The sequence below is a fragment of the Calliphora vicina genome, chromosome 5 (genome assembly GCF_958450345.1).
Source record: "Calliphora vicina chromosome 5, idCalVici1.1, whole genome shotgun sequence".
Taxonomy (NCBI): Eukaryota; Metazoa; Arthropoda; class Insecta; order Diptera; family Calliphoridae; genus Calliphora; species Calliphora vicina.
The window spans coordinates 86917825-86938945 of record NC_088784.1 but is presented as its reverse complement, the minus strand read 5'-3'; the positions used below and the strand labels follow the sequence as shown (position 1 = coordinate 86938945).

The following is a 21121-nucleotide window of genomic DNA, read 5'->3' as shown; positions in this document are numbered from 1 at the left end:
GGAGCTACTCAAGCTCAAATTGAAAAAGTTGGCGAGCAACAGGATTCATCCAAGAGCAGCTAAATTGGGTACCATACGAATTGAATCCGAAAGACCTTTAAAGACGATTTTGTACGTCAGAAATGCTACTTGATCGCTAATAATAGATGAAAAATTACGATAACCCGAAGAGTATGAGGTCGTTTGTGAAGCCCGACCAACCAGCCGAATCTATACCAAAGCCAAATATCAATGGCGTTAAGGTAATTATCTGTATTTTGTGGGAGCAAAAGGGTGTAAGCTGCTGACATCTGACCAGACCATCACTGGGAACATGTACCGAAAGCAACTGATTTGTTTGAAGCGAGCATTGACCGAAAACGCCGAGATTATACGCCCAGACATTCCATCATTACAACGCTCGGCCACATGTTACAATACCTGTTTTGAAGTTTTGCCTCAGCCGCTTTATAGTCCAGAACGATCCCGTCCGACTACTATTTGTTTCGATCGATGCAGAATGCTCTTTCTGGGATACGATTCACTTTGGAACAGAGTATCTGAAATTGACTTGATTCGTTCTTGGCCTCATATGATGAGCAGTTTTTTTTGGCGCGGGATCCATATGTTGTCAGAAAGATGGAAAAAGGTCATAGCTAACAATATCAATGCTTTGAATACATTTATATTGTACAAATGTTTCAAAATAAAAGCTAAAAATATGAAAAAAATCCGTATTTTTAAGTCATACACCTAATATAAGAAATAATAAGTGTAAATTTCTTCCAAGATAGAAAGAATTATAAATAAATAAAGAAATAAAATAGTAATTAGTAAAAACTTTAATTTAAATACAATTCAAACATTAACTTTAATTACATTTTATTTATAAAAGTTTGTCAAGAAACTAAAATAATTTAAAACTAAAATAAAATAAGAAATATTTAATAAAAGTCTTCCCCACAATTTGAAATATGTATTTACATATATAGGTAATCAGGTAAAGCTTTAAAAGTCCTATACTAAAATTTCTTAAACTAAATTTAACTAAATACTTCTCTTTTCTTAATTACACACTAATCGTAACGAATGCAGATATAAAATATTCCTATCTTTCTAAAGACTTCCTAATATTTTTATACAATACCGAATGTGTCTCCACACTTTCCGCACCCGACTCCCACATATCATCCACATTTGTCTCGCCATCTGTTTCCGAAGATCCATAGCTGGTGGTGGTGACGGGTTCCTCTTCGTCCTCATCCGAGGTAAAAGTGGTGGACGATGACGATTGGGTAGGTGATCTCCTTTGTGTATTAGATCTGGTTAAGGTCTTCTCCGAATCATTATCACTCACATCATCAATAACCACCTCTGCACTAGTTGCTACTATGGGACATGGTTGGATCTGCTGCTGTTCATTGATATGTTCAAAATCTTCGAAACGATTGGTGTCTAAAATAGAACCACGTCTGGCAGAGGCTTCCTGACCCTGATGTCTATCCGTTAGAGTGCTATCACCATCGGAATTATCCTCAATTGTACTAACTCGTATGATGTGATCACGTTCTGACATCATTTTGAAATTATAACGATCGTAGTAGGTTCTCTTATGGGCTTCACCCGAATCAGCACTCATATAGCCACTGTCCATTTCTTGGGTACGCGGACCGAATCTTTGTTCATAGTAGTTTTGTGAGGCGGGTGCTGAGTAGGAGCTTTTCGGTGTTGACACCTGAGGATGATCTTCGATTAGGGATGAAATACCCTCATCTCTTTCCAGGACTTCTAAAATGGAACCAGCTTTTTTGTCAAATGGTGGTGCAGGACTTTGGGTGGGACTAAATTTCGAAGCAGCCATACTAACAAATTTCTTCCAGGCATTTTTAATGTCTTTAGCTTTTTTGGGGCGATCTTTTAAACCCATTGCTATTTGCATGCCATGCGTCAGTTGTACAGGTTCTATTTCGCATCTATAAACAGTTTGTACATTATTGGCTGGTGGATTCGGAGTGGCAGGATTACTATTGTTATTGTTGTTGGCATTGTTACTGCTGTTGTTGTTATTATTATTATTATTGGCATTGTTACGTTGAGGATACGCTATACCCACCGGTACTCCCGCATTGCGATACATTTCTTTAGTGCGATCCGATAAACGGCTACTAGATCTATTCGATCTAGAACTTAAAGATACCACATCTACTTTATTGGGATCTATATCGGCGGTATGCTTTAAATTATTATTGTTTTCTATTTGCAAATCCAATTGATGTGCTGTTGCATTAAGTCCCTCGGCTGGCTGATCCTCACTGCGATCTTGGGACTTTCTTCTGTTTAAATATTTATTCAAACTGTAGTCATTTCTCAAACCATTGATATGAGTATTAAATATGGCACCAAACTCTTCATCCTTTAACTTTTTAGCCGCTTGCTGAGCTTCAGTCTTCTCCGATTTTATAGAATCTTTTGCGGAATTCACATTGTCATTTTTAGGTTTCTCAAGTGATTTATCCGATTTATTGAATTTGGATTGTGGTGGTTTTTTATCCATAGTTCCACCAAACTCAGAGTTAGTCATTGTGCCGGAAATCCCCGTGACTTCGGTGGACTCACTATGATTACTCATGGTCTCTTCTTCCGTATGAGAATGTGCTCTGTATTGATGTTGTGTATTGGAAGAAGCCCGACTGGTTCGACTATTCAGGGTAGTGGATGCCGAAGTAGGTGGTGGTGGTGGCGGCGGTGTTTGTGGTGATTGCGATAAACTGCGTTTTATTCTTGAAGGAGGTGTTGTACTTAGACTGCGCACTTGCCTGGGTGACTGCAAGTAGTTGGCGGGAGTATTGTTGTCCTCTTTTAAGGGTTTCTGATGAACCCGTGGCTCCACATACTCGGTGGGTCTTTTATCTGTCTGTACATTGACTCTGCTTGCTTTCGGAGTTGTGATTTTGATGGTGCATTTGTTGGAAGACTCATTGGATATTTCCACCATAGCTGGCGGCGAAGGCGGTTGACTGGGTCGTTGTCTGCGCGAGTGTTTAGCTTCTAGCGTCAAAATGCGTCCCTTATCACTGAGATCTTCTATTTGTTCCTGCAAAAACATACTTGTGGCCTGTCCACCACATTTACAGCTACAGTCACTATTTTGTCTTACCAACAAAGACTGGTATATATCTCTTAAATTACTGACCTTCGTATTTGTATCTTCTTCTAAGTCCTCGTTGCCACAAGGTCTTCTCAACTCCACCTGACTCTCGTAGGCAGAATCTCTACTAATCTGCCGTCTGCAGGCTGTGCTGCTGGGATTATCATTGGGCTTTAATCTAAACGAATTTTGAGATTCCACATTTGCTGGCTTTTTGGACATATCTGGCAAGGATTGGGGCGGGGTACTTAGATTGTCTGCCGTTCTTTTCAATTCCATATTTGACCAGGCATTGACATCACAAAAGCTTTGCTTTTTGGGTTTGCGATCCAAGGTATCCGGCTCATACTGATCACTATCGGTTGAGCGCTCTAGATCGGAAGGGGGCTCGTGTTCTACTTCTATGGTCATGCTACCACGAAAGGGAGTATCATACTTAATACGGGCAGCCATATCTTTTTTTAAGGCTGCCGAATCCAAAGTACGTATGAGATTTTTCTTTTGAGATCCTAAAGATTTGGTATTAAAACCATCACCTTGGTAAACAGTATGACTTATTTCCAATTCTTCCTCTAAAGGGAGAGCAGTACTTAAACTGGGACTTAGTTGAGAGCTGACATCCGAAGAAGGCGAGGAAGAGGATTGTGAACTTTTACGTTTAGTGGCTTCTAAACGTTCCAAACTATCCGTCTCATAATCTACTATTAGGTACTGAGGAGATTTTCTCCGATATATGGGAGAGTCGGGTTGATACTGTTTCAAAGACTTGCGACTTAGAGAACTGTAGTCGGGTGTGGGTACCGAGGGACCACTACTTTGAGTGTTATTATAAATATCCTTAATCTTTTTCTCCATGGTGGAATCATAGTCTGGAGTGGGTATGTCCAAATTAAAACTACCATTCGATCTAAGTGTAGACGAGTACTCTTGATGAATTCTTTCCAAAGTGCTGCTATCCAAATGTTCGTTCATTTGTTCCATGCTGCGCAGCATATTGTAGTGTTGTCTCTCGGTGGAAGACAAGGACGTGGGTGTTGATGCTGCCGCATAGTGATCGAGAGCATCGAGTCGTTTGCGTGAGTTCTTCGAACGCTGGGAGGAGCTTCGACTTCTCTGGGAAGCTGCTGGTGAGTCGTGTAGCATAAATTTTGGGTTATTATAGATCTCACCGCCCGTCTCGGCAAAACCATACATATGAGCTGAGGCTGTTAAAGCCGAATAAGCGTCTAGCTTATGTTGCATAATCGGTATATTTAGAGAGTTTCTGGTTTTTTGATAAATGGAAGAAGAACTTCTGGAATCTGATAGAGCATTATAAGGAGATTCTTCTTCTAAATGGTTATTTATATGATTTCTGAGGCTATTGCCCATCATTGAGGGCTTATGTGTGGGAGGTGGTGGAGGTTTTTGTTTAGGCGGTGTTATTCGTTTGTTTGGTCCAGCTCCTGGCATATTAGTGTTAGGAGTTTTGTGTATTTCCGGACTTTTGCTAGAACCACTACTACTGGGAGATTGTCGTTCTTTGTCATTTGCCGCATTTTCTCTAGATCCCTGCTCTGTACCTCTATTATCATCCGTTGACTGCACAGTTTCCAGCCATTTCTCTATGCTATTGCGTTTATCACCACAATTCTTAACATGGCCACTGCATCGATTTGTTACACAACCCTGGCACTCGGAGGGAGTATGTAATTGTGATCCATATACTGAGGGTGTATTACTGCGTGCATTACCCTCTTCGGGTATAAGAGTCAGGGATGGCTGATATCTTTTGGTGGCCATTTTATATTTTGCTATCGCTATAACTTCACGTATCTTTTGTAAAAATTCCAAGGCTGCTGGTGGAGGTTGCTGTAACAAGAGAAAAAGAATTTCAAATATTGTAAAGTTACTAAAAATATGAATTGAACGAGTTTTAGTTAACAACAAAGTTAAGTTTTATGTTTAAAAGCAAACACAAAATACTTACCGCCAAAAGGTGAGGTTCAAAGTAGGCAGGATTAAAGTACAACTTCTTACGTATATTGCCATTAACCATGGCCCTTAAACTCTCCAGTTTCTCCTCGGTCATCATTTCTTCTATTATAGCAACATTCTCTACCGGCAAACATTCATTCTCTTGACTATTGGAACTGGAGTCTAAGCCATCATCTTCTTTGCTGCCCTGGCTCTGATTACCATTATTGGAAGAATGGTGGGAGCCCTTGGGTGAACCATTATTCATCATCATACCCATTTGTGGATGAACCAATGCATTTGTTTGCATCTTTAAAATATTTAAAAAAATAAAAATTAATTTTATTTTGCCTTGGAACAAAATTATAGTTAAATATTACCTGTTTCACTTTGTCATGATAGTTGCCACCACCATCCATTTCACACTCCGAGTTCGAATTCGATATATCGCTGGTAAAGCCCGAATGATGATCATTAAGCTGCGGAAAATGTTGCAATAGTGGATTATTCTTAACTATGCCCATTTCCTCCTTCAAACTGCTTAACGAGGCACGAGATCTGGGCTCATTGGAAGTGGTTAAACTGCCGGCCGAATATAAACTGCCGCTACGTGTAAAGGGTGCCCCAAAGGTCACTTGATCGTTTTTGGGATAATTTATTTCATTGTTCAAATCATCCAGCGAGTTGCGACTGTGACCTTGATCACGACTTTTACGTTTTTTCATGTGTAAATACAGGAATACGGAAGACACATAGATGAGTCCGAGCAGGAGACTGCACACCCCAATCACAATGTATTCTTTGGTGCTCATACCATCCGATGTGGAGGCCAGAGTTGCGGTAGCCTCAGCTTGAAAGAGAACTTCGGAAACATCTATGAAATTAAAAGGGATTTAATTAAAAGTTTTAAAGATATTTAAAGATAGAGAGAGACCGAAATGTAGAGACAAAGTTGAATGAATTAGTAAATTAGTAGTTCTATTGCCCACCAGCGATAGCAGAGGGTATTTTTATATCGTGTTAAAGAGATAATTTAAGAGAAACTACAATTCTGTTATAAGTAACTAATAAGTATTTTTTTTGGACGCGTCAATGTTAAAATGAAATAAAACAAGCTGTGCATGAGGTACTATTTATATTATTATTCGTCTCTCCGCGGCTGCGATCGGTAATACCGATCTGATAAGTAGAACTTCAAAGACTCCGCAAAGATCCGGCTGAATTTTATCAATGACCGGGGTTATTTAGACTTTTAGGTTAACTATGGATTGAAGCTTATTGGCATTGACCTGTAGCTTTAGAAAACCCCACAAGAAAATGTGTATCGTGATCTTTTTGGACAATTCACGTCGTGTCGCCTGAAATGGTCTTAGGAACATTGTTCGCAAAGAAGTACGGACATGAGTTGCAAGGGTTTATATAAGTTTGTCATTCCGTTTGTAATTTCTACATTTTCCATTTGCGACCCCACAAAATATATATATTCTTGATCGTTATAGATCGTTGTGATTCATACATCAATATATCACCTATAGTTCCGGTTTAGTTGCTATTTAAAATCGAGAAATCGATTGGGAAAAGGCAGAGATATAAGGAAAAAAAACCCGATTTTTGGCCTATTTTTGATCTAAAGTTCATTGCAATGACAAGTTGGACCTACGATGGGTCAAAAGCAAATCAATTTTGAAATTTTTCTTATCATTTTTTCACTTAAAAAAAATTAAAAAAATGAATTTTGAAATTTTTTTTTTAAAAAAAATAGTTTTTTTTACATAAAAATAGTTTTTTTTACATAAAAATATAAATTTTTTTTTTTAAATATAATTTTTTTGTCATAATATTTTTTCACTTAAAAATTAAAAAAAAACAATTTTGAAATTTTTTTTTTAAAAAAATTAAGAAAATTAGTTTTGAATTTTTTTTTTTAAAAAATCAATTTTTTAATTTTGTTTACATAAAAAAATATAAAATTTTTGTTTTAAAATATAATTTTTTTAATCAAAAAAATGTTTTTGTCATACAATTTTGAAAGTTTTTTTTAAATTTAAGAAATGAGAAAAAAATTATAAAATGAAAAACATCAATTTTGAAATTTTTTTTTAAAAAAAATCAATTTTGAAAAAAAAAAATTTAAATTTTTTTTAAAAATTTTTTCACTTAAAAATTAAAAAAAACAATTTTGATTTTTTTTTTGATTTTTAAAAAAAAGAAAAAATTAATTTTCAAATTTTAATTAAAAAATCAATTTTGAAAGAAAAAAATTTAAAATTTTGTTTACATATAAATATTTAAAATTTTTATTTTAAAATAAAATTTTTTTAATTAAAAAATAAAATTTTTCATACAATTTTTTCACTAAAAATTTAAAAAAACTATTTTGAAATTTTTTTTTTCAAAATTTAAAAAATGAAGAAAATCAATTTGAAAATTTTTTTATAAAAAAATAGAGGTAGGTGTTTTTTTGCTTATATCTCAGCCATTTGTGGACCGATATTCTGGATTTTAAATAGTAACCGAACCGCAACTATATCGAATATATTGATGTATGAAAGTTATTTGGGGCCAACGTATAGCTGATTTCAACAACATACTCCGCTATCTATAACGATTCAGAATATGTATATGGTAACGATTCAGAATATGTATATGGCAGAAACGAATTTTACGGAAAATTCTAAGAAATTTTCCCCAAGAAACCATATGTCTAAAATCAAATCCTATCTTGCTCATTTCGTTTTTTAACAGTTTTTTTATTGGATAAAAGAGGAAATGCGCAAGATAGGATTTGATTTTAGACATATGGTTTCTTGAGGAAACTTTCTTAGAATTTTGCGTAGATTGCGTTTCTGCTATACGATTTTTTATTTTTTGATCGTACATACAATTCGACCCTGCCTAATGTATAAACATTTTGGGGTCGCAAATGTAAAATGTAGAAACCACATAAAGAAAGACAAACTTATTTATGCTGCTTCCACTCATGGTGAAGGGTATTAAAACTTAATTTATGTTAAATAATGGCTTTCATTAGTGGCTTTTATTAGGTAAACTGTATAAAATCATAAACCTTTCATTTCTACTTACTATTGGCATATTTAACTGGACTGCCATTAACACGAAAAGCCACACAAGGTGAGAAAACATTTTTGGGAGGCATCAGTTGATCTAAATTAAAAAAGAAAAAAAAATAAAACAATAAATTTTATAATGTAACAAACACACAACAACACAATTTACCATTTGTGGCAGTGGCATTTAGTGACAGTGTCATATCACGACACACCAAATGAACAACAATAAGACGACCTTGCATTTTATGGCGCAGGTCTGCTTCGCCCAACCACTGGAAAAATGAAGACAAACAAAAAGAAATAACAATTTAAAATTTTAAAGAAATACACACATTTAAATACAACAAAACATTTTTATTAGTAACTGACTGTTTGTCATAAAAGAGAAACAACTAAAACGAAAGATTTAAACGACAAACGTTGAAACCTTTAACACAAACATTAATAGAAAACAAAACAAAAAAACAACTCCACATAAATTAAAATAAACTCATAAAAAACCAACAACATAAAAAAAGACAAACTTAATGTTTTAATTATAAATTAGTTACTTTCTGTTTAATATTGTCACGCTACAAAATCACCAACAAAGAAAATTGTTTAATATTTGTTATGTTTTTCTAGTTTAACACATTTTAAATATGTTTTGTTTTCTTTGTTTTTTTCTTAACAAATTAATAGACTGTTAATACCCACATATTTTTTTTTAATAAAATGAAAAGAAAAATAAACAAAAAACCTACTAGCAGACATTAAAACCCACTTAACTGCTACATAAAATTTAATTTCATTTTAGTTACAAAAAATAAATCATTTTTAGTTTTTAAATTCAAACAATCCAGCAACAAAATCACTTTTGCTGTTGTCTGCAACACGCAATTTTTGTTGTTGTTTTTTTTATAAAGGAAAGTGTAACTGTTTTTACCTGCAAAAAAGTGCGTCCCTCATCACGAAACATGCGAAATGGATAATCGGTATCAATGGGATTGCGTAGATCTGACCAGCCATTGGGTGTTAAATATTGAGCTCCGGTGACTGCGCAGACAGGTGTGCGTATATCTAAAATAATATAAATATCAAGTTTATTGAAGTGTAATATTATAAAACAAATTAAAATCTCACCTTTAAAACTTATCTCACGACTGGGATAGATGATTTGCCCTCTTAAAGGCAAGAAAACAAATGGTATTTTCTCCGAAGAAGAACCGCTAACAAAAGGGGATAAGGTGCATTCTAGAAAATAAATGCATTATTTAGTATATTTTGTCAGAAAATAAAGAGTTTACCTAGTTTACACAAACTCTTTAATCAAAATTATTTTCCTTAAATATTTAATTTGTAAAATTTTGAATATGATCTTGAAATTTAATATTAAATATCACCACAACATTGGAAAAACAAAAGTAAAATTATAAGTTGAAAACACAACCTACTAGAAACCTTTCGAAGCTCTAAAAAAATAATTTTTTGGACTTAGGTAAGAATTATTAAAATTATGAATTATTATTACAAATACATGGCAATAAGTGATCAATTCTAAAAGAGAAATCAAAATCTATGATTAAAACAGAACAAAGCACACACAAAAATGCTTCACAGACGGAACTTACAAAAATCATTATTTCTGTAAGAGATAGAGTAAGCGCTAGGAAGCTGGAGAGCAAACACTGCGCTCACAATATAAAAAATACTCCAAAAACACCTAAAAATATTTGAAATTGAACACGCAGACAAAACCACAAAACACCTAATAATCTGAAGCGTGATGTTCAGGTTATTAAATGTGCAATTGAATCGTTTATTTCAAAAACCAGGCAAGAAATAAATGATTGATTTTGAGTAAATCAAAGAAAACTTCCTAGCAATCTAAAAATTATTTTTCATAAGAAGTTTTTTTTATTTTGCATTAAACGCAGCATTTACCTTTACAAAAAAGTAGTTACCCAATAACTCAATTTTGGATTTTTTGTTGCTTGACTGATTTTTGAAAAAAACGATTCAATTGTCATATCTGGTGATTTCGATGGAGCTCAAGCTGAGATCAGAAAGGTATTTCAATACAAAATTTTGTGTTTAACAGTATTTTCTATAGAAAATGTTGTTTATAACAGTATTTTCTATAGAAAATGTTGTTTATAACAGTATTTTCTATAGAAAATGTTGTTTATAACAGTATTTTCTATAGAAAATGTTGTTTATAACAGTATTTTCTATAGAAAATGTTGTTTATAACAGTATTTTCTATAGAAAATTTTGTTTATAACAGTATTTTCTATAGAAAAGGTTGTTTATAACAGTATTTTCTATAGAAAATGTTGTTTATAACAGTATTTTCTATAGAAAATGTTGTTTATAACAGTATTTTCTATAGAAAATGTTGTTTATAACAGTATTTTCTATAGAAAATGTTGTTTATAACAGTATTTTCTATAGAAAATGTTGTTTATAACAGTATTTTCTATAGAAAATGTTGTTTATAACAGTATTTTCTATAGAAAATGTTGTTTATAACAGTATTTTCTATAGAAAATGTTGTTTATAACAGTATTTTCTATAGAAAATGTTGTTTATAACAGTATTTTCTATAGAAAATTTTGTTTATAACAGTATTTTCTATAGAAAATGTTGTTTATAACAGTATTTTCTATAGAAAATGTTGTTTATAACAGTATTTTCTATAGAAAATGTTGTTTATAACAGTATTTTCTATAGAAAATGTTGTTTATAACAGTATTTTCTATAGAAAATGTTGTTTATAACAGTATTTTCTATAGAAAATGTTGTTTATAACAGTATTTTCTATAGAAAATGTTGTTTATAACAGTATTTTCTATAGAAAATGTTGTTTATAACAGTATTTTCTATAGAAAATGTTGTTTATAACAGTATTTTCTATAGAAAATGTTGTTTATAACAGTATTTTCTATAGAAAATGTTGTTTATAACAGTATTTTCTATAGAAAATGTTGTTTATAACAGTATTTTCTATAGAAAATGTTGTTTATAACAGTATTTTCTATAGAAAATGTTGTTTATAACAGTATTTTCTATAGAAAATGTTGTTTATAACAGTATTTTCTATAGAAAATGTTGTTTATAACAGTATTTTCTATCGAAAATGTTGTTTATAACAGTATTTTCTATAGAAAATGTTGTTTATAACAGTATTTTCTATAGAAAATGTTGTTTATAACAGTATTTTCTATAGAAAATGTTGTTTATAACAGTATTTTCTATAGAAAATGTTGTTTATAACAGTATTTTCTATAGAAAATGTTGTTTATAACAGTATTTTCTATAGAAAATGTTGTTTATAACAGTATTTTCTATAGAAAATGTTGTTTATAACAGTATTTTCTATCGAAAATGTTGTTTATAACAGTATTTTCTATCGAAAATGTTGTTTATAACAGTATTTTCTATAGAAAATGTTGTTTATAACAGTATTTTCTATCGAAAATGTTGAGTATAACAGTATTTTCTATAGAAAATGTTGTGTATAACAGTATTTTCTATAGAAAATGTTGTGTATAACAGTATTTTCTATCGAAAATGTTGTTTATAACAGTATTTTCTATCGAAAATGTTGTTTATAACAGTATTTTCTACAGAAAATTTTTTGTATAACAGTTTTTCTTTAGAACATTTTGGGTATAACAATATTTTCTATAACAAATTTTTTATAGAGATTGGGATAGACCACACATGGAATCGTTGCACAGTGGGGCAGAATCAAAATTTGTTTGGAATAAATCTGGAATTTATAAACGGCTGGTTCGTAGGCAAGGAGTAATCTAGTTTAAGTTATTAAAATTTGCCCTATAAATGCTCCAGGGACGTCGCTATTGGGGCTCAAAGTAGGGTACCTTCGACATGTAAAATTTTTGAAACACGTGCCATTCTTTTGTTTCCCCTCCGATTTCAAAGATTTTTATCATAGGCATTTAAAAATGTATATTTTAAAATTTTGTCATAACTTGGTCCTTTTTTTTAAAAAATATTGGTCGTACTTTTGGAACGAATGGACTCGATTTTTTTTGGTAGTTAGACAACTAAATTGTCAATAACATACAAAAGATTTCAGAGCAATATCAATTATGAATCCAAAAATAAACGATTTTGAACTTAAAATTGAACGAAAAGGTGACTTGACTCTTTTTTTTATTAAAAAAAACTTTCTTTTAGAACATATGTATAACAATTTTATGTTTTTCTGTAAGGTATCTTTACGTAGAACATTTTGGTATAAAAAAACATGTCCTATTTTTCGAATATGTCGCCCCTACGCCCTTCGGAATTTGACTTATATTTTTTTACCAAAATTTCAACTTTGGGCCACATGTTCTAAAATCCCAAAGACGGGATTAGAAAACGGAAAGCAGCCAAAGTATTTTCCCAGCTTCGAAGGAAATGTGGGTCCTATGAGCAAAATTATAAAAAATACAATTTTTGGGATTTTCGCATCAATTTTTAGGAATTGCGGGATTCCCTTTGACCTTTTGACAAGTTTTTTTTTACAGTTTTTTAATTAGAACGACAAATTAAAAAAAACTTTGAAAATTTCATTGGGTTTTGTTAATAAATAAAGATTTTATTACATATTACATATTTATTGAGTTTCTAAAACTAAAATTAGCATCAAAATTTTAATTGAATTGCAAATATTAGTTACAATTTGATCTAAATTTATTCCAAACTAATTTTTGTTTGATTTTCCAGTTTAGCATGCCTTTTTGTAGTCCCCAATTCTTACAAATAGAGCATTGAGACCTGCTATTAGCCTTTCCTGAGTATTCTTCTTCAATGATAATTTTTTATCAAGGAGGGTCCCTAAATACTTGGATCCCTTTGATAAAGTCAGTTCAAGGACGTCTATTAACGGCAAATTAAAACTCCCTACACTATATTTACTGGTAACGAGTACTAGCTCTGTTTTCCTTGGGTTTACACCCATCCCAGAATAGCTTTCACCGCTAGTAACCGTAACAGGGGAGACAATACACCAACTTGCGGTGTACCCTTGGTAACCCGTCTTCTAATCCTGTCATCCCATAAGCTTGAGTAGATAATCCTGCTACCAAGCATCGAAATTATCCAACTCACCAGGAAGTCATTAACCCCGAGTTCAACTGACGACTCTTTTATTGCATCTATCCTAATGTTATTAAAAGGTGCCTCTATATAAAAAACGCAGCTAAAATATGCTCTAAGACGTGCTCAATACAACTCACAACTTCATGCAGCGCACTCTCCACAGACTTACCCTTGCGGTAGGAGTGCTGAGCGTTGCTAATGATGGTGGTATCTATATTTCTCCTAAGATAAAGATCTATCAGTCGCTCAAGAGCCTTCAACAGAAAAGACTGTCGTCTTTAAGTCTACAATTCTTTAGAATCAATACGAAATATTAACTTCATACTTTCATTATGAAATCATTAGCAAACCAATCATAAGACTCATTTGCTCTTCTACTGTTAAAAAAGTGTAAATCCTCAACTGACTCATCTCTCAGCAACCGAACACAACATTTTCATATTTTAAATTATACAACAAAAATCAATTAATATTCACACGTAAATATACTGAACTAAAACATTAAAAAGAACCAAATTGATTTGCAAAACAAATTATAATCAATTTACATAATTAATAGTTTTAACTGCCAACAAACCGCCAGCAATTAAACTTAATTAGTGAAAGTGCCTTAAACTATTTAACTGCTCAATATTCTGTAGAAAGTGAATTTTTTATAGAACCATTAATTGGCCTATAATTTAAAGATATTTAAGAGAGCTGTTTACTGTTTAATACGTTAAACTAAAAATGCTTAAGGCTGCACTAAAGTTTTAGCAATTAATTTATGGTTTCAAATAAACAGCAACGTAACACAAATTCTAACACCAGAGTAGCAATAATGTTAAATGTGCAACATGTTACTGTTTTTTATGTTTATGAGCGTATTAAGGTGTTGTTTTTACAGCATCATAAAACTAAAAGCTTAAAGATCAATAAAGCACTTTTTACAACCAGCTACTGATGGCTCAAGCCAGGATACTTAAGCTTTATATGTAGTATGGAAATTGGGAGTAATATGAGTTAGGTATGTAAAAGAAATTTATTGTGAAAAATAAGCTTTAAAAATTTAATTTTTATGGGAATTTTGTAGGATCATACCATTAATATATTTGTTTATGTTGTTGAAATAAATAAAACTCTTAAATTTATGTTGTAATATAGTGACTTTGTGTTAATTTCGATTTGAAACCAGCAGGTTGGTTTCGTAAATCATTTGTTTTGTACATGAATACACAGTAGGGTGAACTTTATTTTGGACTTTTTTTATTTTTGGTGCTCTCGGTCTTAGAAAAACCAAATGCTAAAAATTTGAGCAAACTCCGATAAGGATTAGAAGTGTATTAGAAATGTCGGATTTACAATAGATGGAGTATCTTTTGAATGTGGTTTTTGCTTTTAATAACTTAGATGTCTTTGATGTTTGTAACGTGCAGAAATATTGTCTTAACACCTTAAGATGTCAGTCCTTCCATGTATACCTTGTAATGAAACTAAAGGTCGCAATTTTAACTCTTTCAGTCACGCTTTTTTGTGTATAAGTTTAAAATCAAAACAATAGCATTTTTACTTTAATCAAGGTTTGTTTATTATAAAAAGTAAGAAAAAATTAATCAAAACATGAAAAACCCACCCCATTCTAAGGTTTTTGTGGAGTGAAGTGGTTAGTATACTAACCACCGAACGGTTGGCATTAAAAATAACTATACCAAAAATTTATAGTTGGTATAATTTTTTTTTGAAATCGAATATTTTTGACTAAATTTTTTGACCAAACAACCGAAATATCAAAGTAACACTGAATTCGATGAACAATAAATACTCTGTGCTTTTTATACTCTACACCACCATAGTGGGGAGGGTATTATGCGTTTGTGCACATGTTTGTAACGCCCAAAAATATTAGTCTAACACCCACCTTAAAGTATACCGATCGACTTAGAATAACTTTCTGAGTCGATTAAACGATGTCCGTCCGTCCGTCCGTCTGGTTGGCTGTCCATGTAAACCTTGTGCGCAGAGTACAGGTCGCAATTTTGAAGATATTTCGATCAAATTTGGTACATATTACTTTTTCGGACCAAGGACCAAGCCTATTGAAACTGGCTGAAATCGGTAAATTATTTCACCTAGCCCCCATACAAATGTCCCCTCGAAATTGGACTTTATCGGACATAAATGTTTAATTTATCTATGTATCTACACAAATTTCGATCCAAATAAGTTTTATATATACAAAATTCATTGTCATAGCTCCCATATAGACCCGCTTCCGAAAATCACTTTAACGTGCATAAATCGCTTAAAAATGTTGGTATACACACAAAATTCAACATAGTTAACTTTAATATAGACATAAAGCACACGACCTAATTTCATGGTGATCGATCCATAATTGGTCATAGCCGCCATATAAGGCCCACTTCCGAAAATCACTCAAAAATATAAATTATTGAAATTTTAAAAGAAAAATGTTTTTTGCTCTTTTATTTAGTGTAGGGTATTATATAGTCGGGCTTGACCGACCATACTTTCTTACTTGTTTTTATTGAATGCGTTAAAGTCTCTTAAAAAAAAAACAGATTTTTACAATATTTTCAAATTAATATATTCATCTAACCAGAGCACCCTGACGGCAAAGTTTTGCAAAAAATCATAAACGATGACTTTAAAAAATATAATTGTTTAGCAAAATGGCAATAGATGACAATAAACTATGTTTTAAAGACTATAGAAAATGTTGTTAGTAAACTAACCACCAAACCGCAAAGAGTTAAAGATAATTCTACAAAATTTGGTTAGAATCGGTCCATTATTTCATATATAATGTTTCTACAAGATCGGTGAGAACTCTCTGAGTTAGAGGGTGTAAAAATTTGACATTTTGGCCAAGCAGGTGTTTTTTCTCATCAATTACCTATTGTTCTTAGCAAAATGTGTCCTAAATATGTACTTTAGATAGCTATTTCTTCAATCTTTCAAAAAAAAGAAATTTAAAAAAACATTTTTGAAATTTTTTTTCCGAAATCAGAAACTTGTTTGAATTTTTTTCAAAATGAACCCTTTTAGATATCCCACTAAGCGACCAAGTAGGTTTTAAAGGAAAAGACCTAAAATTTCTTTTGAGCAAAAAAAATTAAAAAATCGGACCCATTTTGGAAAAAATATCGATTTTGCAACAAAAAAAAGTCAAAAATTGTATTTCTTGAGTTACAAAATATTCTATCAAAATAGATATCCCACTCGCATCACACTAAGCGACAAAACCTCTTAAAGAAATGGATGGGTAGGTCCATTTTGAAAAAAAATGTCAACAAAGTTTTTGATTTTGCAAAAAAAATTGTATGTTTTGAGTTACAAAACATTTATTTTGATAGATATCCAACTCGCATGTCACTAATAGGTCCAAATAGTTCTTCAAGGAAAATATATAAGATTTCTTTTAAGAAAAAAAGGTCCATTATAAAAAAAAATCAAAAAAGTTGTTGATTTCGGAAAAAAAATTTAAAAAATGAAATGACATTTAAATCCTTATCCTATATATATTCTGGATCGTTATAGATAGCGGAGTCGATATAGCGCCTGTATGTTGAAGTCCACTTTCCCTTGCCCCTAGAGACCCGGATCAGTTGCTGTTTAAAATCGAGAAAATCGGCTTACAAATGGCGAGATATAAGGAAAAAACCGGGACACCTTAGATTTTTTACCTATTTTTTATCTATATCTAGATTACTAAGTCATTAATATAGACAATATGGATAGCTAATGATAGATTTTTTTTTTTTATTAATTCTTCATTTACATAACCGAGCCCTTAAGGGCCTTATATGGTTAATAAAAGCTACTAGCTATATATAAAAACTACAATTAACAAAAATTTATATATTTAAATTTAAAGTATAGTACATAGTAAATAAAGTACAAAATAAGTAATCATTACGATTTTAGATCAATAAAAAGTAAAAAGCCATAATGAATGCTGGATAAGGTTATTATTGTTTTTCTTTGCTTAACAGTTGATAGTATAGTTTTAAATAATCTTTATATATATGGGGGATTTCATGTCAAGTGAACCAACTTTTGAAATCGATGTCTTCCGATCGGGATGAAATTTGCACCAAGGTTAGCTCTATTGGATAGTAACTCAGACACAATTTTTCAACAACATCGGTCGAGAACTCTCTGAGTTATAGGGGGTAAAATTTTGACAATTTGGTCAAACAGGGGTTTTTTCTTATCCATGTAACTTATTACCTATTGTTCTTAGCAAAATGTGTTCCAAATAGTATAGATAGCTATTTCTTCGATCTTTCGAAAAAAAATATTTAAAAAAAAAATAAAAAATTTTTAATATTTTTTTTCCGAAATCAAAAACTTTTTTGACTTTTTTTTAAAATACGCTATTTTTTTTTATTTTTTTTTTTTTCTTAAAATAAAGTTTAGATATTTTCCTTGAACACCTACTTGGTCGCTTAGTGGGATGCGAGTGGGATATCTATCAAAATAAATATTTTGTAACTCAAAACATCAAATTTTTTACTTTTTTTGCAAAATCAAAAACTTTGTTGACTTTTTTTTTCAAAATGGACCCTTTTTTAATTTTTTTTTTTAGGTCAAACAAAAGCTTAGATATTATCCTTGAAGACCCTTTTGGTCGCTTAGTGGGATGCGAGTGGGATATCTATCAAAATAAATATTTTTTAACTCAAGACTTAAAATTTTTGACTTTTTTTTTTGCAAATACGATTTTTTTTCCAAATGGGCCCTTTTTTTAAAATTTTGTAGTCAAAAGAAAGCTTAGGTCCATTCCTTTAAGATATTTTTAGTCCCTTAGTGGGATGCGAGTGGGATATCTATCAAAATAAATATTTTGTAACGCAAGACATACAATTTTTTAATTTTTTTTTGCAAAATCAAAATTTTTTTCCAATATGGGCCCTTTTTTAATTTTTTTTTTGCTCAAAAGAAAGCCTAGGTCCATTCCTTTAAGATATTTTTAGTCCCTTAGTGGGATGCGAGTGGGATATCTATCAAAATAAATGTTTTAACACAAAAATTGTATGTCTTGAGTTACAAAACATTTATTTTGATATATATCCCACTCGCATCCCACTAAGCGATCAAAACCATCTTAAAGGAATAGGCCTAAGCTTTCTTTATAGCAAAAAAAAAAATTACAAAAAGGGCCCATTTTAAAAAAAAGTCAAAAAAGTTTTTGATTTTGCCAAAAAATCAAAAATTGTATATCTTGAGTTACAAAATATTTATTTTGATAGATATCCCACTCGTATCCCACTAAGGGACCTAAAATATCTTAAAGGAATGGACCTAAGCTTTCTTTTGACTAAAAAAAAATTTTTAAAAAAGGGCCCATTTTGAAAAAAAATTCGAATTTGCAAAAAAAAAGTCAATAATTGAATGTCTTGAGTTACAACATTTTTATTTTAATAGATATCCTACTCACATCTTCCTAAGTGACAAAATAGGTCTTAAAGGAAAAGACCTAAGCTTTCTTTTGAGCAAAAAAAATTTTTAAAAAAAAGTCCCATATTGGAAAAAAATTTCGATTTTGCAAAAAAAAATTAAAAAATTGTATGTCTTGCGTTACAAAATATTTATTTTGATAGATATCCCACTCGCATCCCACTAAGGGACTAAAAATATCTTAAAGGAATGGACCTAGGCTTTCTTTTGAGCAAAAAAAAAAAATTAAAAAAGGGCCCATATTGGAAAAAAATTTTGATTTTGCAAAAAAAAATTAAAAAATTGTATGTCTTGCGTTACAAAATATTTATTTTGATAGATATCCTACTCGCATCCCACTAAGGGACTAAAAATATCTTAAAGGAATGGACCTAAGCTTTCTTTTGACTACAAAAAAAATTTTAAAAAAAGGGCCCATTTGGAAAAAAAATCGTATTTGCAAAAAAAAAAGTCAAAAATTTTAAGTCTTGAGTTAAAAAATATTTATTTTGATAGATATCCCACTCGCATCCCACTAAGCGACTAAAAGGGTCTTCAAGGATAATATCTAAGCTTTTGTTTGACCTAAAAAAAAAAATTAAAAAAGAGTCCATTTTGAAAAAAAAAAGTCAACAAAGTTTTTGATTTTGCAAAAAAAGTCAAAAATTTGATGTTTTGAGTTACAAAATATTTATTTTGATAGATATCCCACTCGCATCCCACTAAGCGACCAAGTAGGTGTTCAAGGAAAATATCTAAACTTTATTTTAAGAAAAAAAAAAAAATAAAAAAAAATAGCGTATTTTAAAAAAAAGTCAAAAAAGTTTTTGATTTCGGAAAAAAAATATTAAAAATTTTTTATTTTTTTTTTTAAATATTTTTTTTCGAAAGATCGAAGAAATAGCTATCTATACTATTTGGAACACATTTTGCTAAGAACATTGTCAAAATTTTACCCCCTATAACTCAGAGAGTTCTCGACCGATGTTGTTGAAAAATTGTGTCTGAGTTACTATCCAATAGAGCTAACCTTGGTGCAAATTTCATCCCGATCGGAAGACATCGATTTCAAAAGTTGGTTCACTTGACATGAAATCTCCCATATGTTACGCGTTAAGATAAGCATGCGATTCTGCAAGTTCTAATAATTTTAATTTAAATTGAGGAAGTGTATAAGAAAATTTTCTCAATTCTCTCGGTAAGGTATTCCAAATTTTAGATAATCGAATTTGAAACGATTTCTGAAAGCTGTTAAAATGTCTAATGGGAAAAATTATCTGGGTGTTTCTAGTCGAGCGAGAAAAATTAAACATGTCAACAATATACCCAGGATAACCTTTAACAATTGTTTTATAAAAAAAATAATAGCATCCTAATATCAATAAAATCTTCAAAATATGATTCAAGGAACTTATATATATGCTGAGTTACATGATCTCGTATTTTCAAACCAATATCGCCACAGTTAATCGGACCTACAATGGATCAAAATCGGAAAAAATATTTTTTAACCCAAATTTTTTATCACAAAAAAAAATTTTATAAAATTTATTTTGAAAATATCACTATACTACAAAATCAAATTTTTTCCAAAATTACAAGGTCCGACCAATAAATTTTTTAACCCCTTAAATCCCTGTTTTAATGGTGTTTGTTGCTCATTTTTAAAAGAAGGACAAAAAAGACCTATGCCGTGAGGATTTAGAGGGTTAAAATATTCTCCGTAATATTTTACAAAACTTTGCTGAACTCATTTTATACCTAAAATGTAAGGATCACATGGTTTCTTATGACGATTTACAATAAGAATGTGCCAGAGTTGGGAAACATTAACCCCCCCTCAAATGAAATTCAGATGTAAACTTTCAAAACGCCGATACACGTGTCTTTTTTTATTGTCTCCTCTATCAAAATTAATTGGTCGGACCTTGTAATTTTTTTTTGATGTTGTATAGTGTAATTAATTGCCATAAAATTTTTTTTAACCAAAAAATTTCAAAAAAAAAGTTTTGAAATTATTTTTTTTTTGTAATTTTAAACGTTTCCCTTAAAATATTTAAAATTTTTATTTTAAAGTATAATCTGGTGAAGGGTATAAAAGATTTGGAACAGTCGAATAAAGCTATATTAGTTGTTATTCTTAATTTAGCATTTATTTGAATCGCAGAATCCTATTGACTAAATTTAACCTATTTTTTCTAACTTATTTTTGTTAAAAAGTTTAAAACTTTTAAAGCCTTTTGCATAATTTATAAAAATTATATTTGAGTACTGTGGTTTTTGTGTTGTGCTACTCCCAGTGGTCTTGTATCTTAAGTATGTATTTTGTTTTATGCATTAAACATACTTACATATCTGTATGAATGTATATTAATAATTACTACTTGTTACATACAAGGAAGTTTATGATGTACTAGTTTTATAATCCGAA

The 21121-nt window shown here is 31.1% G+C and overlaps 1 protein-coding gene across 1 annotated transcript; it reads right to left on the bottom strand.

Moving 5' to 3' along the window:
• Nucleotides 1–1087: 1087 nt before the first annotated feature.
• On the bottom strand, nt 1088–9127 carry sha (shavenoid). Its single transcript, XM_065513903.1, has 6 exons — nt 9080–9127; nt 8321–8426; nt 8168–8248; nt 5464–5957; nt 5097–5393; nt 1088–4978 (listed from the first exon to the last, which is right to left on the bottom strand). The coding sequence occupies exons 1-6, from the start codon at nt 9110–9112 to the stop codon at nt 1088–1090; spliced, it is 4902 nt and encodes a 1633-aa protein (XP_065369975.1). The 5' UTR covers nt 9113–9127.
• Between the last annotated feature and the right edge of the window lie 11994 nt (nt 9128–21121).

Coding starts and splice junctions, on each gene's coding strand:
- sha (XM_065513903.1), bottom strand. CDS start 9,112: ATGTTTCGTGATGAGGGACGCACTTTTTTGCAG. Junction 8,427..9,079: donor AGGGACGCACTTTTTTGCAG/GTAAAAACAGTT, acceptor TCATTTTTCCAG/TGGTTGGGCGAAGCAGACCT. Junction 4,979..5,096: donor TTGAACCTCACCTTTTGGCG/GTAAGTATTTTG, acceptor CTCTTGTTACAG/CAACCTCCACCAGCAGCCTT.